We start from the raw sequence: 16,929 nt of genomic DNA, 5'->3' as shown, positions 1-16,929 counted from the left end.
TAAAGACTGTTCTGAACACAATGGTACCAATCCTTCCCTAGTGCTCATCACTATCCACTTGCTTCATGACCACAAGTAAGGTTGTACATCCTTGTCTTCCCAATAAAAAAGAGGAAATTGAAGGTCAAAGCAGTCCCCAGATTACAGAGTCCTCAGTGTGACAGGTCAATGAGACACACCAAGGCCCTGATTTTCTGGCTACTGCCTCCCATTACAGCTGTGCACACTCAGCACCTTCCCACCAGCCCCCATCACATCTTCAGTCAGCCAACCATGAAGGTTCCTTTCTTCTTGTCCAGCTCTGCCAGGGTTGCCCTTTCTCACTCCATTCCTTGTGTTTTTCAGTTTTATTCACCTTGCCTTTTTCAGGGTCTGGCTCCTGATCTCAGGATACTGCAAGAGCTTTCTTGTTCCTTTTCCTCAAACATTTACTCCCATTTTTCCTTCTCCCATGCTGTAACTCATGATGTGTCTATGAGGGATTTTGTGGAGATTTGCCCCTATAGTTTATTTTCTTCAGAGGCTTTGGTCACTTCCACAAGGAAGTTGCTGAAAGTTTAAGAATATATCCCTGTTCCCATCTTCAGATAGTGAAGCCTATCTAGTCCTCATCACCTTGAGCTGTTTCCTAGCACGACAATTTGGACATAATGCTTTTTTAGCTTCCAACCTCTTCTAGATCATTACTGAGTTTCTATGTTTCTGAACAGTGTATTTTTTTCTAAAGCTTTTATCTTGGCCAGAGGATTTTAGTCGGTTATAGAGATATGCATCTGAGATCACGATTTACCACATTTTAGATTCTCTTTGAAAACGACAAAACTTCTGGAAATATATTAAAAACTCTCCTCCATTCTTGTAACTTCAGTAACTGGTCTTTACTTAGCCTTTATGCAGAAGTCATTGACATTTTCCCACTCGCAAGAGAAATCATGCCTGGAAAACTTCAGTAGAAGCAGGCAGAGGTTTGCAACATGACAAATCTCCTCTGTGTGTGTAAATACTTACAAGTTATTTACTTTTCTGTATCTTAACATTCTGCTAAGAACAAAAAAAAAGAGACAAGTTCAGTATAAAGAAAAGAATTCCCCCAGAGATAACAATGCTGGCAAGGTTCTTAGTTAAGATTCCCCTGATAAATCCTGATGTGGAGCTACACAGATGTGACTAAGATCAGAAGTATGGTCAGACACTTACTTGTGAATCTTCCCTAATGTATTCAGCCCAGACTCCATCTTGCTATGTGCAAGAAATCTAATACACTTACTTTGGGCCGAGTGTCAACAACGTATATGAAATCACTTCCTGGATTTGCTTTTCTAATGGCCTGGAGCATCTGTTCGTCCTCAAGGCACCGAGCACTAAAACCAGATAAAGGCTGGCTGCTTCTACATATGGAGGCCTGCAGAAAAACAAACAAAAGAACCCAACAGAATTATTAAGTATTTAGCATCCAGAAGCATTTACAAAACCATTTGCTTGCACAGATATACAGTTACATGAGAGGGGTGGAACAGTAAAATGAACTACTTGTAAATAAATATATTATTTTTAAAAAGGCAAGAAAATACTAAAACAATCCAATCCCATTGACCCAAATCCAGCCTTGAACACAAGTGTTAGAGCTATTTTAAATACAGTATTTGCCTCATGTGGAATAACTCCTGAAAGGTGCTATCTTGAGAATGAGTACACATTGCAATCACAAGAACACTGATAGAACATAAAGAATAAGTTCTTTTGCACTGTCACTCACACTTAGCAGGTATAATACTGATTACAGCCAACTTGCACTCATGCCTGCTTTACTAACACCATGAGTCCAGGAAACAAAAACCTGTAACATGCAGCCAGATCACTGAGGGTCGTATATTTTTAGCACTGCCTCTAGAGGAAGACCTTGCTGCATAAGAAGTGGGTCAGGCAGCTCGACTCCTGTGGTAAATTTATTAATCACAGCTATTGAAGGAGGCAAAAGAGTTTCTCCACAGACCCATCAGGATCAGACCTCCAGATGGAACCAGGAAAGAAGGAACAAAATCTGAAATGGGTGAGCAGGGAGGTTTTTATTTTTGCTAGGCAGAGGGCAGCTACATTTGTAGAAGGCAGGGGGCTAATATATGTACTTTCTAAGCACTGAACACAGGCATGAACAGAATCTGCCTGCTGAAGGTCACAACTGCCCTACAGATTATATATTACTGTGAGAAAGGACACACTTTTTTCAGTCACATCTTTGAACTGTCAGTAGTTAGTAAAATGTGGATCTTTAAGACAGAAACTCTGAACTGTTCAACTTTATTAAAAGTTTTTGCAAACAGGTTATTAGTTATGCAGTTTTGCCTCCTGATCACCACAAATTCCAGTGATTTAACACATGCTTATACCTCCTTGGCATGAAGCAAAGTAAGTCCACGGCCTGCCATTTTCATAGAAGGAAGACATTTCTCTCTCATCCATAGTGTACTGTGCACAAGGCAGATGCAGACCTCAAGACTAAGGTTAAAGTCAAGGTTGTGGATGAAGGTTAGGATTCAGGAAAGTATGGGCTGAAGCCCACTACATTATATCATTACGGGGCCCAAAGGACTAAGCTATGTGCTGGCACCAGTATGAAAAAATGGCCTGTCTGTCAAGTGAGGCTGTGGGTTAAGCTCATGTTTGGCCCTAGCTTAAGAAACAGCAGCACTGCCAGTACTCCAAAACTAGGAAGACAAGCTCACCTAGTGACCATTAGATATCACAAATGGGAATCATTACCCACAATGTCCATGAAAAGATCATTTCCTGCTGTCCCAGGCCTACTGCCAAGGATGAGCATGCATGTCTCTAAAATTTCTTGGGCCACACTTAAGAACAGGGCAAGAGATGAGGTCATGTTTTGTTATTGCATAAGCTGAACACGTAGTTCCAGACTTCTATTCACACAGATTCTGTAAGACTCAAGTAGGATGTTACATCATCACTGAATTTGTCAGGACAAAAGAGCTATGGGAAAGTTTTGGATATGAAAGACTGAATGAGTGGTACCTTGTCTCTTCTGCATGCAGGACACCTATTCCTAAGCTGTTGTGAGCACCATGAATCATCTTCCTCTCCTCTCCGTTACTCCATCAGCAGGCAACTCATGGCAACCTCCAGTCTCACAAGGAAGTATTTCCTCCAACATTGCTTTCCCTAGCCCTCTGAATCATGAAGGATCCACAAGTAAACACAATACTTAAGATCCTGGAAGTTTGAACTTAACCTGAACTCCAACCACAACAGTGAAAACATTCAGGCTGAAACCATGAAAATAATCTAAACTGAATAATTATGTACAGGAGTCTAGCTGACCCCTGAGACCTTTTCTTTCACTAAGACTTGAAAATGCCTAAGTGTTTTGAATCCTAGATATCTATATTTGGACATAATTGATTATGCAAAATGATTAGCTCTGAAAAATTTGGCCTTAACAAAATGTGAAAAATAATATACAATTTATGCAGAGATTGTATTTACTATTGAAATCTTCCCATCCTCCACTTTTGTTGTAAAATTCACAGATCTTTATGGAAGCAATATTCTGATGAAATGCAGAGTAAATAAGGTGTGTCTGTGTCTTATTCTTTCTGAAAATTTTCTTTCTGAAGATTTCCATGAGGGTTGCAGCTTATAATTCACGCTTGTGACATTCTACAGACATATTTCCTATCCTATGTGGCAAAATATACAGATGCCCTGTAATCCCAGACTAGCTCTCTTGCTTGTCCTCCAGCATTAGAGAAGACCTGTAGATGCAGTTGCCAGTCTGGGACTGATAGAGGAGTACAGAGGGGACACTAGTTGCCTAACTGGTAATCATAGCTGAGCTAGGCCAGTCTCTAAGGGTCTGGAACACGAATATAAAAACACCAAGTCCATGGATCCTTCAGTCCTTTACCTCAGCTGCCAGAAAAAACAAATGCAAATCATCTAGGGACAGGGCCTTTTCCAAAAGATGAGGCAGTTCCTTGCTCAACCCTGAGAATATGTGTTATGGAGAGAAGGTGGCACTCCTCACTCCTGCAGACAAGGAGAGACGGTTCAACAAACCCACAACATGCTGCTCAGCCAACACTTGGTAGCTCTTTCATCCATCCTTTTTGGGTCTTCATAGATCTTTTCTTGAAAAGCTACTCCTAATTCTCTAATTGGTGCAAGTATAGTTTTTAATCTCCTCAGCTTGGTCTCAGGCTGTTGCTACCAGATCCAAAATTGCTCCTCCCAATCACCAATTGTTCTCCTCCCAGTCACCTCCCAAGCTGTCTGCTGCTGGACTTCACTCATCTGCCACCCATGTCTCAGGGCCTCTTGCACTACTCCACTTTCTTATTATATAGGGATCACTTTTTTTGTGTTAGCTGGATGATGCAGTTGGGTTTAAATGAATGCATTAAATGCTTGTTAATACCTGTTAATAAACTAATCACACTAACAGGCTACAGTAATAATTTTTTTTAATAATCACTGATTTCTTCTTGTAAAACCTTACTATAAGAATTACAAAACCAAGGTCAAAATAAGCAAACATGTCAAAGCTTCATATTCACACTTACATTGTTATTCTTGCAGTAATAGGAAAGAGCTGGGAAACGTCTTCGGCTCCGAAATTTAGAACTCCCCACTATGATGTGTGCAGTCGCAGACTTTGGTACATACACTTCTGTGGGATAGGAGTCACAGACCTGTGAAAGGAAACTGCTTATTTCGTCTACAAAGTACAAGTAACATTAGCCATCTCCACAGCAAAAACAAAACACCAAGGAACTCAAATCTCAGAGAATGTTCTGTCATTATTGCATAGACATCACTGACATTTCTTAAAACATGCTTTTGAAGCTGCAAAGTATTAATCCTAACTTACAGACAGCAAAACTGAAGTAGAAGGGCTGTATTTCCAAATGTTGATTCATGCCTTGTTGAGAACAGACAGGTTTATCATACATTCATGTTGGTACAGTAAAATCACAAGTGAGCAATTCAGATCTATATGAGACCCTGTGAGACTGAAGGCAGCTAAGAATAAACAAGTCACAGCTGCTTGGAGGAGTTAGCTACGCATGGGAGCTCCTCAGGTTTCTCGCAGCGCACTGGAGAGGTTCTTGAACACATCTAAGATAAGTCCTCCAAAACATTGGACTTGTGAGATAATGGGTTCTAACCAATTGAAGTTTCTAGCGTGGTGGTGTGTAACTCTTTTTAGCCAATAAGCTGTAGTTCTAACCCTATATAAAGTGTGTGCTAGGTGTAATAAAATGTCTTCACTATGAACTTCATAAGTTTGTTGTGTGAAGTCCTTTCACTCCGCTGCAGTATGTTGTTTACTTTACATTCATACCAGAAAAGATTTATCATTATGTACTGCAAGGGTGTAGTTACAACAGCAGATTCCTCTGTTGCAGAATTTGGGAGAAAGAATGTGAGTAGGTGAAGTTCTCAAACACCCTGTTATAATGGGAGGGGACTATAGAGCCAAATTTCCAGGAAATCTGATCATAATAATATTAATTAATAAAATAGGGACTTGGAGAAAAGAAATTAAACCATGTGAAATGAAGATACCAAAAGGCAAGCAGCCCTTACTATGCCTACCACTTCTGAGAGGAACTCAATGAACCTGCAAAAAAAGCCCAAAAGTCCCTCTGGAGACAAGTGGGACCATAGATGGGATCCTAGTTTAACTCTCTTTTCCTGACGTTGTCTATAGCATTCTGACTGGGATCAAAAGGATATCCAGCATCTCCCTGTGACTTTCTGAGATGACTAAAGGAATTATGATGCCCAGGAAGAAATTATTTTCTGAGACAGAGATATGTAATGAAGGAGAAAGGAAAGTTATGGTTTGTGGTTAGAGATGCTGCTGTGGTGAACTGATCTTCTTGCATTTTTCCTACACTTTAACTTAAAAGAGGTCAAACATTTTTTCCACTTGTTTTAACAAAAAGAAAACAAATGCTGACAGCACATTCAGTCTTCTCTGAGAACTTCAGAGATCTTCCTTAACATGGATGTGCTCCAGCAACAGAGCCAATGGAATGTATGGACAAAGTTCCTTCAAAAATACTTTGGTTATTATTTCTCACAATTAATTAACATTCTATGATCTTCAATTGTACAAGACTGAATGAGGCAGGACAGCAGGCAGCTAGGAAGACATATGACCTACCAGATGACTGTGAAAAATGCTAACACTCCACCACAGAGGCTTCAAAAGGAGTGTGGGAATAGCCAGTGGGGATAAACTATTGCTAAGCTCCCTATTTTGAGCAATTTTTTTTCTTAAAATGACTGCATAGTAATTTTCTATAGCCCTACATGTCAGGAAAACTCTTTTTCAGACACATAACATTAGATATGATTTAAACTTCTTCCCAGGCAGCTAAACTCCTAACACTTAAAACACTGAGGACATGTTTTCTGTGCTTCATTTCCACATCTGTTAAACGAACATACATCCTTTCTCTCACTGTCTATGTGGCTTTTTATGTGAAAGAATGGAAGAACTGCGCCTTATGACATGTGTACAGCACTCAGCACAAAGGAATCCTGCAGCTAAGCATTATGGTAGTTCACGGTCAGGCTGCTGATTTGTTTTACAGCCAGCCTCTGCAACAGAAAAAATCACAACAACTCACTCTGTAGTCTCTGTTTACATCACAAATCTGCCAATAGTTGTTTGGAACACCCATCCGATTATACTCCTCAGTGAGGTCCACAAGCTTCCAGCCTTGCTGTCGTTCTTCTTTATCTAATTTTGGATTGAATGAGAAGCAATATAGCTCTTCATATTTCACTGGGAAAAAGGGTAAAAACAAAAAAAAAGCAAACAAACAAAACCAGTAAATCACTTCAAATTTCTCATCCTGAAATCACACTTCAAAAACAGACCATGGTGTTGACCTTGATGTAGTTTCTTTCCAAACAGTATGCTTTGCTTTACAAAAGCTCATATCCTGGTTTATAGCTACTAACAAGCAAACTTTCAAAGTACTGTGCTCTTCTGTTATTTGTATATGTTCAAATGTGTGTGCCTTCATAGAAGTGCTACTACAAACACACTGTTCTGCTAAACTTCAGTAGAACTGTAAAAGCCTCCCCCAGCATAAAGACAAAATGTCAGCAACATACTTTCATCCAAAGAAAACTGCAGTCAGTGCCAGAGTAAGCACGTGTTCTGCAAAAGAATTTACTGTCTAGCAGTCCAGAAGTCCCTTTTTATTAACATAACATCTGCCCAGTGGCAAAGACAAAAGATGTGAACAATGGACTATGTAGCACAATCTTCCAAAAATTAACTAACTCAATAGTCTTTGCCCCTAATTAGGAAGATTTCCAATAGATTCAATGAAATCTTAGTTTTGTGGACTGTAAAATTTTGTCCTTGAATTATTAGCAAAGGCATTAGAGATACAGATGATGTAATAGCATAAAAAAAAGTATATGCTACATTAATCATTTTACCATTACCAAGAAATTGCCTAAGTAGCTACACCACCTGTTCCCATAGATCAAGGGCAATATAAGAAACTTTGATGGTGCTGGAGTTTTTAACTTTTTTTAGGAATATATCTGTATTTATGCTAATCAGTGTCTTAATCCTGGTGATCAGTAGTAGGATGAAAATTGCTTTCTGTGTCATTTGCCTCCCATACCTGGTCGAGTCAGACGTATTAGAGAAATGTAAACGTCATGGCAGTCTCGTTCCTGAGGGATGACCAGCTGGATGACCTGGAAGTTCTTGCAGCGGATCAGCAATGGGCAACCATTGGCTGTGGTGGCTTGCTTCTCAATAGAGGAAATTTGGCTGTGGAGAACCTGTAAGGGAATTGAAAATAGTTATGCCAATCAAATCTTTAAGAAAAAAAAAATATTTATACTGATGTGCCAGGGCAGGCACAGTAGCTTTCATCACTGTTTCACAAACCCCCCTACACTCCTCCCCTTGCAGTTTGGTTTCCATCTCCAGCTTCAGGCTCAAGCAGTGCTCGATACATCACCTGCAGACAAAGAAACGTTTCTGGAGTGTTTCAGCTCAAACATCAGCCTGTCCACATTATCCAAACCTTTTTGTTTGTTTGCTTTAGTGTGAGTTAGTGGTTGCAGAGAAAGCTCTTTTCATCTGTTTGCAGAGTGAAAAGATGAACCGCCATCAGTTAGACAAGGCCAAACTATTGAGCCTTCTCATGGATAGAGTGATGATGCTTATACAATTTCAAGTACTGCATCAGGTAAGATGAAGCATTACAATAAAAATCAGGTAAGGAATAGTGGGACCAGAAGAGGATGGATTTAATTAGTACAAAAGTGGACACAGGATGCATAATTAAGCTACATAGAAGACTCTCAAATGGTATCACACTAGAGCAATATTTTAGCTATACATATACATATGTGCTGGTTTTGGCTTGGGTAGAGATAATTTCGTTCACAGTGACTGATATGGGGTTGTGTTTTGGATTTGTGCTGAACACAGGGTTGATAACATAAGAGATGTTTTTGTTATTGCTTACATGGAGCCATGGCCTTTTCTGCTTCTCATACTGTAACGCTAACAAGGAGGCTGAGGATGCATGGGAAGCTGGGAGGGGACACAGCCAGGACAGCTGATCCCAACTAACCACAGGAATATTCCATACCATATGACATATGCATGCATATAAAGTGGGGAGAAGAAGGAGAAAGAAGGTTGTTTGGAGTGATCGTGTTTGTCTTCCCAAGCAACTGTTATATGTGATGGGGCCCTGCTCTCCTGGGAATGGTTGAACACCTGGTGGATGAGGGGAAGGCTGTGGATGTGGTCTATCTGGACTTCAGCAAGGCCTTTGACACTGTCTCCCATAATAGACTCCTGGAGAAGCTGGTAGCCCATGGCTTGGACAAGTGTACCCTCTCCTGGATTAGGAGCTGGCTGGAGGGTCGGGCCCAGAGAGTGCTGGTGAATGAGCTGCATCCAGTTGGCAGCCGGTCACCAGTGGTGTTCCCCAGGGGTCTGTGTTGGGTCCAGTCCTGTTTAACATCTTTATTGATGATTTAGATGAGGGGATTGAGTCCATCATCAGCAAATTTGCTGATGACACCAAGCTGGGAGGGAGTGTCGATCTGCTGGAAGGGACCTGGATAGACTTGAGAGATGGTCTGATTCCAGTGGGATGAAGTTCAATAAGGCCAAGTGCCACATCCTGCACTTTGGCCACAACAACCCCATGCAGCACTACAGGCTGGGCACAGAGTGGCTGGAAAGCAGCCAGGCAGAAAAGGACCTTGGGGTACTAATTGACAGGAAGCTCAACATGAGTCAACAGTGTGCCCAGGTGGCCAAGAAGGCCAATGGGATCCTGGCCTGTATCAAAAATAGCATGACCAGCAGGACCAGGGAAGTGATCCTTCCCCTGTACTCTGCATTGGTGAGGCCACACCTTGAGTACTGTGTTCAGTTCTGGGCCCCTCAGTTCAGAAAGGATATTGAGGTGCTGGAGCGAGTCCAGAGAAGAGCAACAGGGCTGGTGAAGGGACTGGAGCACAAGTGCTATGGGGAGAGGCTGAGGGAGCTGGGGTTGTTTAGCCTGGAGAAGAGGAGGCTCAGAGGTGACCTCATCACTGTCTATAACTACCTGAAGGGAAGTTCTAGCCAGGTGGGGGCTGGTGTCTTCTCCCAGGCACTCAGCAATAGGACAAGGGGGCATGGGCTCAAGCTCTGCCAGGGGAAATTTAAGTTGGAGATCAGAAAAAAATTCTTTACAGAGAGAGTAATCAGGCATTGGAATGGGCTGCCCAGAGAGGTGGTGGATTCACCATCCCTGGAGATTTTTAAACGCAGATTGGACGTGGTCCGGAGTGCCATGATCTAGTAAATGGACTAGAGTTGGACCAAGGGTTGGACTTGATGATCTCAAAGGTCTTTTCCGACCCAATCGATTCTATGATTCTATGACCTGCCTGCCCATAGGAAGTGGTGAATTCATTCCTTGTTTTGCTGCTTGTGTGTATGGCTTTTTCCTTATCTATTAAACTGTCTTTATCTCAACCCATAAGTTTTACAGCTTTTACCTTTCCAATTCTCTCCCGGTCCTTCTGGTGGGGGAATGTATGAGCAGCTGCGTGGGTCTTGGTCAGTGGCTGGGGTTAAAGCATGACAATAGGCCACATATGTTATGAAGCCATCAAAACAGTTAATTCAAAATAATACATTATAAAAAAATTAGAATATTAAAACAACAAAATCACTGTTTCAGCACAAGTGGTCAGCAAGAGAGGCAAGAGTTGACAGAGCCAAGGTAGTAGTTCACATTCAAGGCATGTCTCCTCAGTTCTTCCTGGATGATAGGAGCAATGTTGTGGTCTACAGCAGCTGTTCCTCATTCAAGCACATCTGGTATTCATACAGAGAAGGCCCTTCTACTCCTCTTACTATACTGCAATATCCAGATTCCATTGAAAATTTTCAAAATTTACTAGGCTGGAATTTCACATGCCCTGAAGTTATAAAGGCATCCATATGAACTATTTTACTCTGTCTAAACTGTTTTGCAAGTAATTTTCAAAGTACCATCAGTAAAGTGCCATACACTTACAGCTAACTGAAAAGACAAAAATTCATACCCAGGTTTCTTTACGTGTTTCAGAACCATTCTCCACAAATATGACATGGGTAGCTGTTAGATACAAGGTTCCCAGCACAGCTTTTCTTGAAGATAAACGATCAAGTAACCGAACATTTTCCACCTATACAAATAAATGACAGAGAAAAAAAAAATTAGGCTATGACAGAGCCTGCCATAGTGACAGCTCCATGTCCACATTTTATCCATTACAAACAAATTAAGTTCTTTTTAGTACAATATGCAATATAAAAAAGTATCACTATATTAAAAAGTGTGATTATACTATGTGATCTAATTCCAGATGTACCTTAATTTTCATTTTTCCCCCTCTAGTGGTACTTCTGTATCCAAAAACTTGTTGGCAAAGAATTTCAAACAATTTCTCATTTGAGGTCTTTGCGATCTTACCAAAACCCTGTGATAGCAAGGCAGGGCCTGGCCTTTAGCTAAACTCTAGCTCCATGTTTTCCATTCAAGCCATTCCAGAATTGTCAGGAATACACAGAAAGCTAAATTTAAAAAAAATACAATAAGCAGGAGATGACAGTGGCAGAGTTTCTTCAGAAGGTCTCACTCAGGCTCCCAGGCAAACCTCTGTTCAGCGTTTGACCCTACGTTCCTGTAGGTCTGACAGCAGAGGTCACACCAGAAATTTTTACTTCCAGTCACTTTTTAATGGTAATCAAGGACTTCATTTCCACTGCTTTCCCACCTTGGGCACAAAATGGGCATTGTCTCCTTACTATGCTCCTGTGAAAGATGAGTCCATAATACATACCTCTCAGATCTCCAGCTTGTGGCTTGTATACCATTAATATGTTGTATCTGGCACATTTTATAGAGATTTATCAGGGGTTAGAACTAGATGATCTTTAAGGTTCCTTTGAACACAAAACACTTTTTGATTTCTAACTGAAAAACCAGAACAATAGAAAAACCAACGAGGTAGATAGATATCCAATGAGACAAAACCTGCCTAAAACAGTTAAAAATTTGCAACCATGGGTTTGATGGATTTCCTACTACAACAACTTAAAAACTAAAATTAGTTTTTCATAAATCCCAGAATACTGCCAGCATCTGAGAATTATGTGTTTACAATGTGTATTCCAAATGCATTGCCCTATTTTAAAAATAGGAATAAAGAAACACTTAAAACCAAAATAAGCCAGTTTGGTAGCAAAATGCCTAAAATCAAACCATTATTAAAACAGAGTCCTCTCCCTCAAGGCCAGTTATAATCTGCTTTAAACAAAAATAAAAGAGCTAGAAAGCATAGATGGAGTCTTTTCCCAGGACCATCTACTTCAGAGGTCACATATCAGGTTGAGAAGGAATTGAAGAAATAAAATATTAATCCAGCAAGCATACAGTAGTAAGCAAAAGAGGAGGACTAACACAAAAGCAAAATGTAGGCAGGGCCCTTCTACAAGGAACCCACAAGAACAACAAAAATTAGCTCTGTCTGGATGACAAAAGGTTCCTACACTGCAGTCCAGCCAACAAGGACTCTGCGGCACAGGCCCTGATCCTGCGCCAGGCTCTCACCACTTCAGCCACAAACTGAACGAGCCTGGGCCATGAGACTCAAAGCAAAACAGCACCCACAGAGTGGGGCAGTGCTGAGGGATGCACTTCCAGGCCTCCCAGTCACATCCTCTCCCCATTCACCACTCTGAACCCCATGACTGAACAATGCTAACCAACAAAACTCTTTGGTTGTGGAGAGTTTTTTTAAATACAAACTATAAACAAAATAAAGGTCGGATATGAATAAACAGGAACAGTTGGAATACGAGCTGTGTGGTAAGTCTGATTTCATTAAAGCAAATATAATGGCTGCACCAGGCAAGGTCAGAGACTCAACCTGCCCTGCAGTCTCTCTCTCAAGAGCAGACAGTTTCAGCAGAGGGAAGAGTATGAGAGACAAGCATGTACAATTATGGACAAGCTCCCTCAGGATCTTAACCCAGCCCTAGAGCCTTCCTAAGCCAAGGTCATATTTTTAATAGCCCTAATAGTGTTTAAATTCCGTTAGTTTTGTTAAATAACATTTTGAATTTCTGTAACCTACTGGAATCCACAACACCGACTAAGAGTGAACTTCATATTTCAGCTATGCGTTATATAAAAAAATCCCTTCCTCTTGCTCATTTTGAACATGCCAACAGTAACAGGTGCACTACACATCTGGTGAACAGTTTGGCAAACAGGGAATGTTTCTGATTTACTGTCTCTGTGCCACACATGCTGTTACTGATCCTTCCCTCTACCCCCACATTCCAAGCGTGAAGAGCCCAACTTTATATAGTTGTGGCCTTTAGGGAAGCTATTCCAGACAAGCTCTTCAATACTTCTCATTATCCTATGTGAGGTCTGTTTCCTGAGAAGAGGACAAAAGTGCAAACACAACTAAAGAGTTGGATGTACAATAGGTTTGTGTAGTGGAATTGTGACATTTGCTGTTTTGTTTTCTATTCAATTTTTAAGAGTTTTCAAGCATTGTTTTCTTTTTTGTCCTCTGCAGAACACAGTGGGTTTTGAAGGATTTTTTTAGAACTAGCAATTGTAATTCAAGGCCATGTCTGCACATATAAGTTAAGATCTACCTACCATGTGTATTATCTTGTATTTATTAATGATAAATTTAGTCTATCAATATAATGAGACATTGCTGCAAGCCCTACAGCAATCCTTCCTTTTTCCTACCTTGAAAAATAGTACTACTGGTGAATTTTGCCACCTCTGGCATCTCCTCCGCTCCTTGTATCTTTCAAACCACTTTTAAGTTGAACTTCACAGGATCTTACAGCTTCACTGGATCTCTAGTCATGAGTTCCCTCAAAAAAAGAAACAATTGTTTGCAAAAACAAACAATACATTCTACTATTTTTTCTCAATTTGTAATGAGTTATTACTGTGAAGTCTGAATGTCTTATCCTATGATACTTAATTTTCTTCAAGATCCTTTGATGAAGGACATGCTCAAATGAGTTTTGGAAGACCAACTATCTTCTACCAAAGAGATCACCCTTGTCTATATGTTCACTTACTTTTTCAAATTAGTTTTAGAGATTCTCAGTTCCCCTATGAAAGCTACGCAGATTCACCTGCTTTTTTATCATATTTATCTATAAATCTAATAATTTAGCAAGGGGCTTAAGAGAGCGTTGCAGCTCAAATCAACTTGTCATATTTACCACCTCCATTTTCTTCAGAACAGTAAACTTTTAAGCATTACACCATCATTACTTGTTTGACAGGGCGGTCCCATGGTGTAATGGTGAGCACTCCGGACTCTGTATCACTAGGTCATGAGTTCGAGTCTCAGTGGAGACCATACCGGGCAGTTAAATGCCTCCCTGCCATCTGATGCCGTCAGATCTCGGATGCTCAGCAGGGTCAGCCCCGGTTAGTACCGGGCGCTGCAGACAGTCCTGAGGACTTCACTGTCACTGTCCAAGCTCGCTCGGCCGTGGCAGATGGACCTCAGGACTGAAACGCTGGGGCCAGTTCTGTGCATGCTGTGCCTCACCTAAAAAATCCACTGCACAGGCTCGAAGGGCACACCCCCACCTGGGGGAGAGCCCTTCCCAAATCTTTGTTCGCGAAGTTTGGCCATACTACTATACTGGTTTGACAGTTCTGTACTTTAGTTCCTCTAACTTGAAGAGATATAATCTTGTCCTGGTAATTTTTTCTGTTCATTGTTGACAGATTATTATGAAATTTCTTATAACAATTTCATTGGTGACAAATCTTCTGATATGTTCTTGACAGAGAATATATCAGAATGTGCATGTCTCTAAACACCTTTCCTCCTTTTATAATTTACTAGTTCTATTGATTTTATGTCAGGATTTTACCCACTTAAAAAGAGATTGAAAATCACTTATCTAGTATTTTTTGCCAAGTTATTCTTCAAAATCTCTTTTGGCCTTTCTTTTGTTTATATTTAATTTGTTTATGCTTTATTTTCCTCATTTAGGCACAAATTCAACTTGAAGAAAGCCCTTTTACTTCCAGTAAAAGAAGTCCTTTTAATAAGAGACATCCTCTTACTCCTTCACTTTGCTGTTTAGCTAAACAAACCTTTTTTTTTGTCTTTTAAAGCCTTTCCCTGGAATTTGACTTGCAGCGAGCTCCCATATTTAACAACCTTCATGATTCCTATAAATAATTAAAATTTTGGCTCTCTTTCTTTTCAAACAGTTTTCACATTTTTATGTAGTTTTCTCTTTAAAGTTGAACATTGCCTTGGGAGATTTTTTTCCCTTTTTTTTCTATTTCAATAACACTGCATCTAAGTTTTTTAGCTGCTGTCACACGTTGGTTCTAACTGTATTTTGAAAGAGATCTTTCTATCACCATCTAAGACCATATTTTAGAATTATTTAGAATTACTTTCTTTTTTTCCCCTGAGATAAACAATTCACCTTTGTATATGCAATCATTTAAAAAACCCAAACTTGTACTCAGAATAACAACCCCCAGCCCATTTATCCAATCTTATCTGGTAAATTATGTCTCCCACTGCTATTGCATTTCTCATCTTCATGCCCTCTTTGACCTTGTTTAGGTTTTCATGGGCAATGCCACTATTTAGGTAGGACATTACTAGAGTTCTAATATCATACTGCCGTCCTGTGGTGCTACAGTTCATTTGATCTTGTAATTGCAATCTGTAGGGACTCTTGGCTTTCATCATGTAATTAATCCATGGGATCTGACTCTGTTTACTTCAAGACAGACGAAATCCAATCTTTTACCTGTATTTCCCACATAATTTGTCACCAATGTGCCTGTCACACCGATTATTTTTTTCATTAAGTTTCCAACATGCCTAGTACATCAAGATTCTCATTTCTAAACCAGTACTACTAGTTTCAGCACTTGTTCTAGATTTTTAATAATATTAGTGCAACACACACATTTTTGGTCCAATTGTCCATCTTTATTTGCTGTGGTTAGGCAATTTCTATTTATTTGGAATATAAAAATTTTTATACTGACAATTTTTGGTGACATAGCACAGCATTCAAAATATCATACATTTTCTGCATTCTAACAAGAGCTTCTCAATTTTCCAGTACATCAGTGTGGATAAGCACAACTCAGAATAAACTTTCCTACCAGGCTCAACAAGGAAAAAGTATTGGGAGAGATCATGTATGACTGAATTTTTAGGTAGCCCTTACCTCTACTGACCTCCAAAAATACAGTAAGAGTCAGTTAAAATTAGTGACAGCTTCAAAATTTGACTCAACAAAAATTAGCATGATTAGCTGATTAACCTTGCCTAGTCCTCAGGTGGCATGTGTCAATCTGTGATTGTAGCATGAGGAAAATAAGGCAGCTTTACTAATAAGTTGCTTAATGAACCACCTTATCATGTCTAACACCATTTCTAAAGAGAAAGAAAACTCCCTAAGTCTACACTCTACCTGGATTCAAATCCACAGTTCTGATTTATAGGGAGTAAGTGGCATTAAGTGCCTTCAGGAGCAGTAATAATCTCTAAGGTCTCAGGAACTTGTTCTAAAAATTCTCTGCATAACCTTCTGCATGGATTTGTGTTTCTTCTTCCTAGGTTCCAGTTACTCAAACTTTCTGAAAAAGCAGTTTATTTCACCCATGGGTAGGAAAAACAAGTAAAGTAAAATAAAGCTAGCCACAATCTTAGATTTCTTTCTGCTAATCAAAAGATTCAGAGAATGAGCCTTCTTCTTCTGCACCCACCCAATGAGGAAAAGAATAAAATGAGGTAAAGAATAAAAAAGGGCAAAAAGCACCCTATAAAGCTGAGAGCTGGAAGATCTCAAGAAGCAAAAAAGAAAGTGTTAGCCAAGGGATTCTAGACAGTGGCATCTAAGTAAAACTTCAATAAGTTATTTCAAGCTGTTGCCCTCATCTTTTTTTTTTCCTGATGACTGTGGTTGTCTAGGCCTAAAGAAAAGACTGCTGGGGATTTATTTCAATGACTTCAACCCCTTACATGGGGATAAATAAAGTTGGCCAGAACCTCTATTTTCAATGCACCACAGATGACAGAAAAAAGGAGGCAAAAATAGAAGTTAAAGGGAACACAGATTAAGAACAGATGGAAGGCACTTTTTATTCAGAGAATAAACATGACAAATGACTTATGAACAAGGTTGCCAGGAGGTCATTCAAGAAAAAAATTAGGGAAAATTGTGGGTCAAGTTTCATTCAGGCACAACTCCCATCAGTTTCAATGGGACTTCCTAACTAGGGAAGAATGGCAAATATATGACCCTGAAAGTGTTCTGAAAAGTTGGTTTGCCAA

The 16,929-nt window shown here is 40.0% G+C and overlaps 1 protein-coding gene across 4 annotated transcripts in view; it reads right to left on the bottom strand.

The window, feature by feature from the left end:
* The window catches only part of MTMR7 (myotubularin related protein 7), a 45,171-nt gene that overhangs the window by 18,956 nt on the left and 9,286 nt on the right, over positions 1-16,929 (bottom strand). For 2 of the 4 annotated variants that reach the window (XM_071556412.1, XM_071556414.1), the window contains exons 2-6: positions 10,621-10,743; positions 7,674-7,836; positions 6,657-6,814; positions 4,578-4,706; positions 1,268-1,402 (exon numbers count right to left, since the gene is read on the bottom strand). In XM_071556412.1, the coding sequence (XP_071412513.1) occupies positions 1,268-1,402; positions 4,578-4,706; positions 6,657-6,814; positions 7,674-7,836; positions 10,621-10,743 (708 nt within the window). Of the gene's footprint in view, positions 1-1,267; positions 1,403-4,577; positions 4,707-6,656; positions 6,815-7,673; positions 7,837-10,620; positions 10,744-13,331; positions 13,401-16,929 lie in introns of those variants that run through there. The other 2 variants (XM_071556415.1, XM_071556413.1) reach the window with 2 other exon arrangements.

Source organism: Pithys albifrons, chromosome 5 (assembly GCF_047495875.1).
Source record: "Pithys albifrons albifrons isolate INPA30051 chromosome 5, PitAlb_v1, whole genome shotgun sequence".
In the NCBI taxonomy this organism is placed as follows: domain Eukaryota; kingdom Metazoa; phylum Chordata; class Aves; order Passeriformes; family Thamnophilidae; genus Pithys; species Pithys albifrons.
The sequence above is the reverse complement of the archived record's forward strand: the minus strand, read 5'-3'. Positions and strand labels throughout refer to the sequence as shown.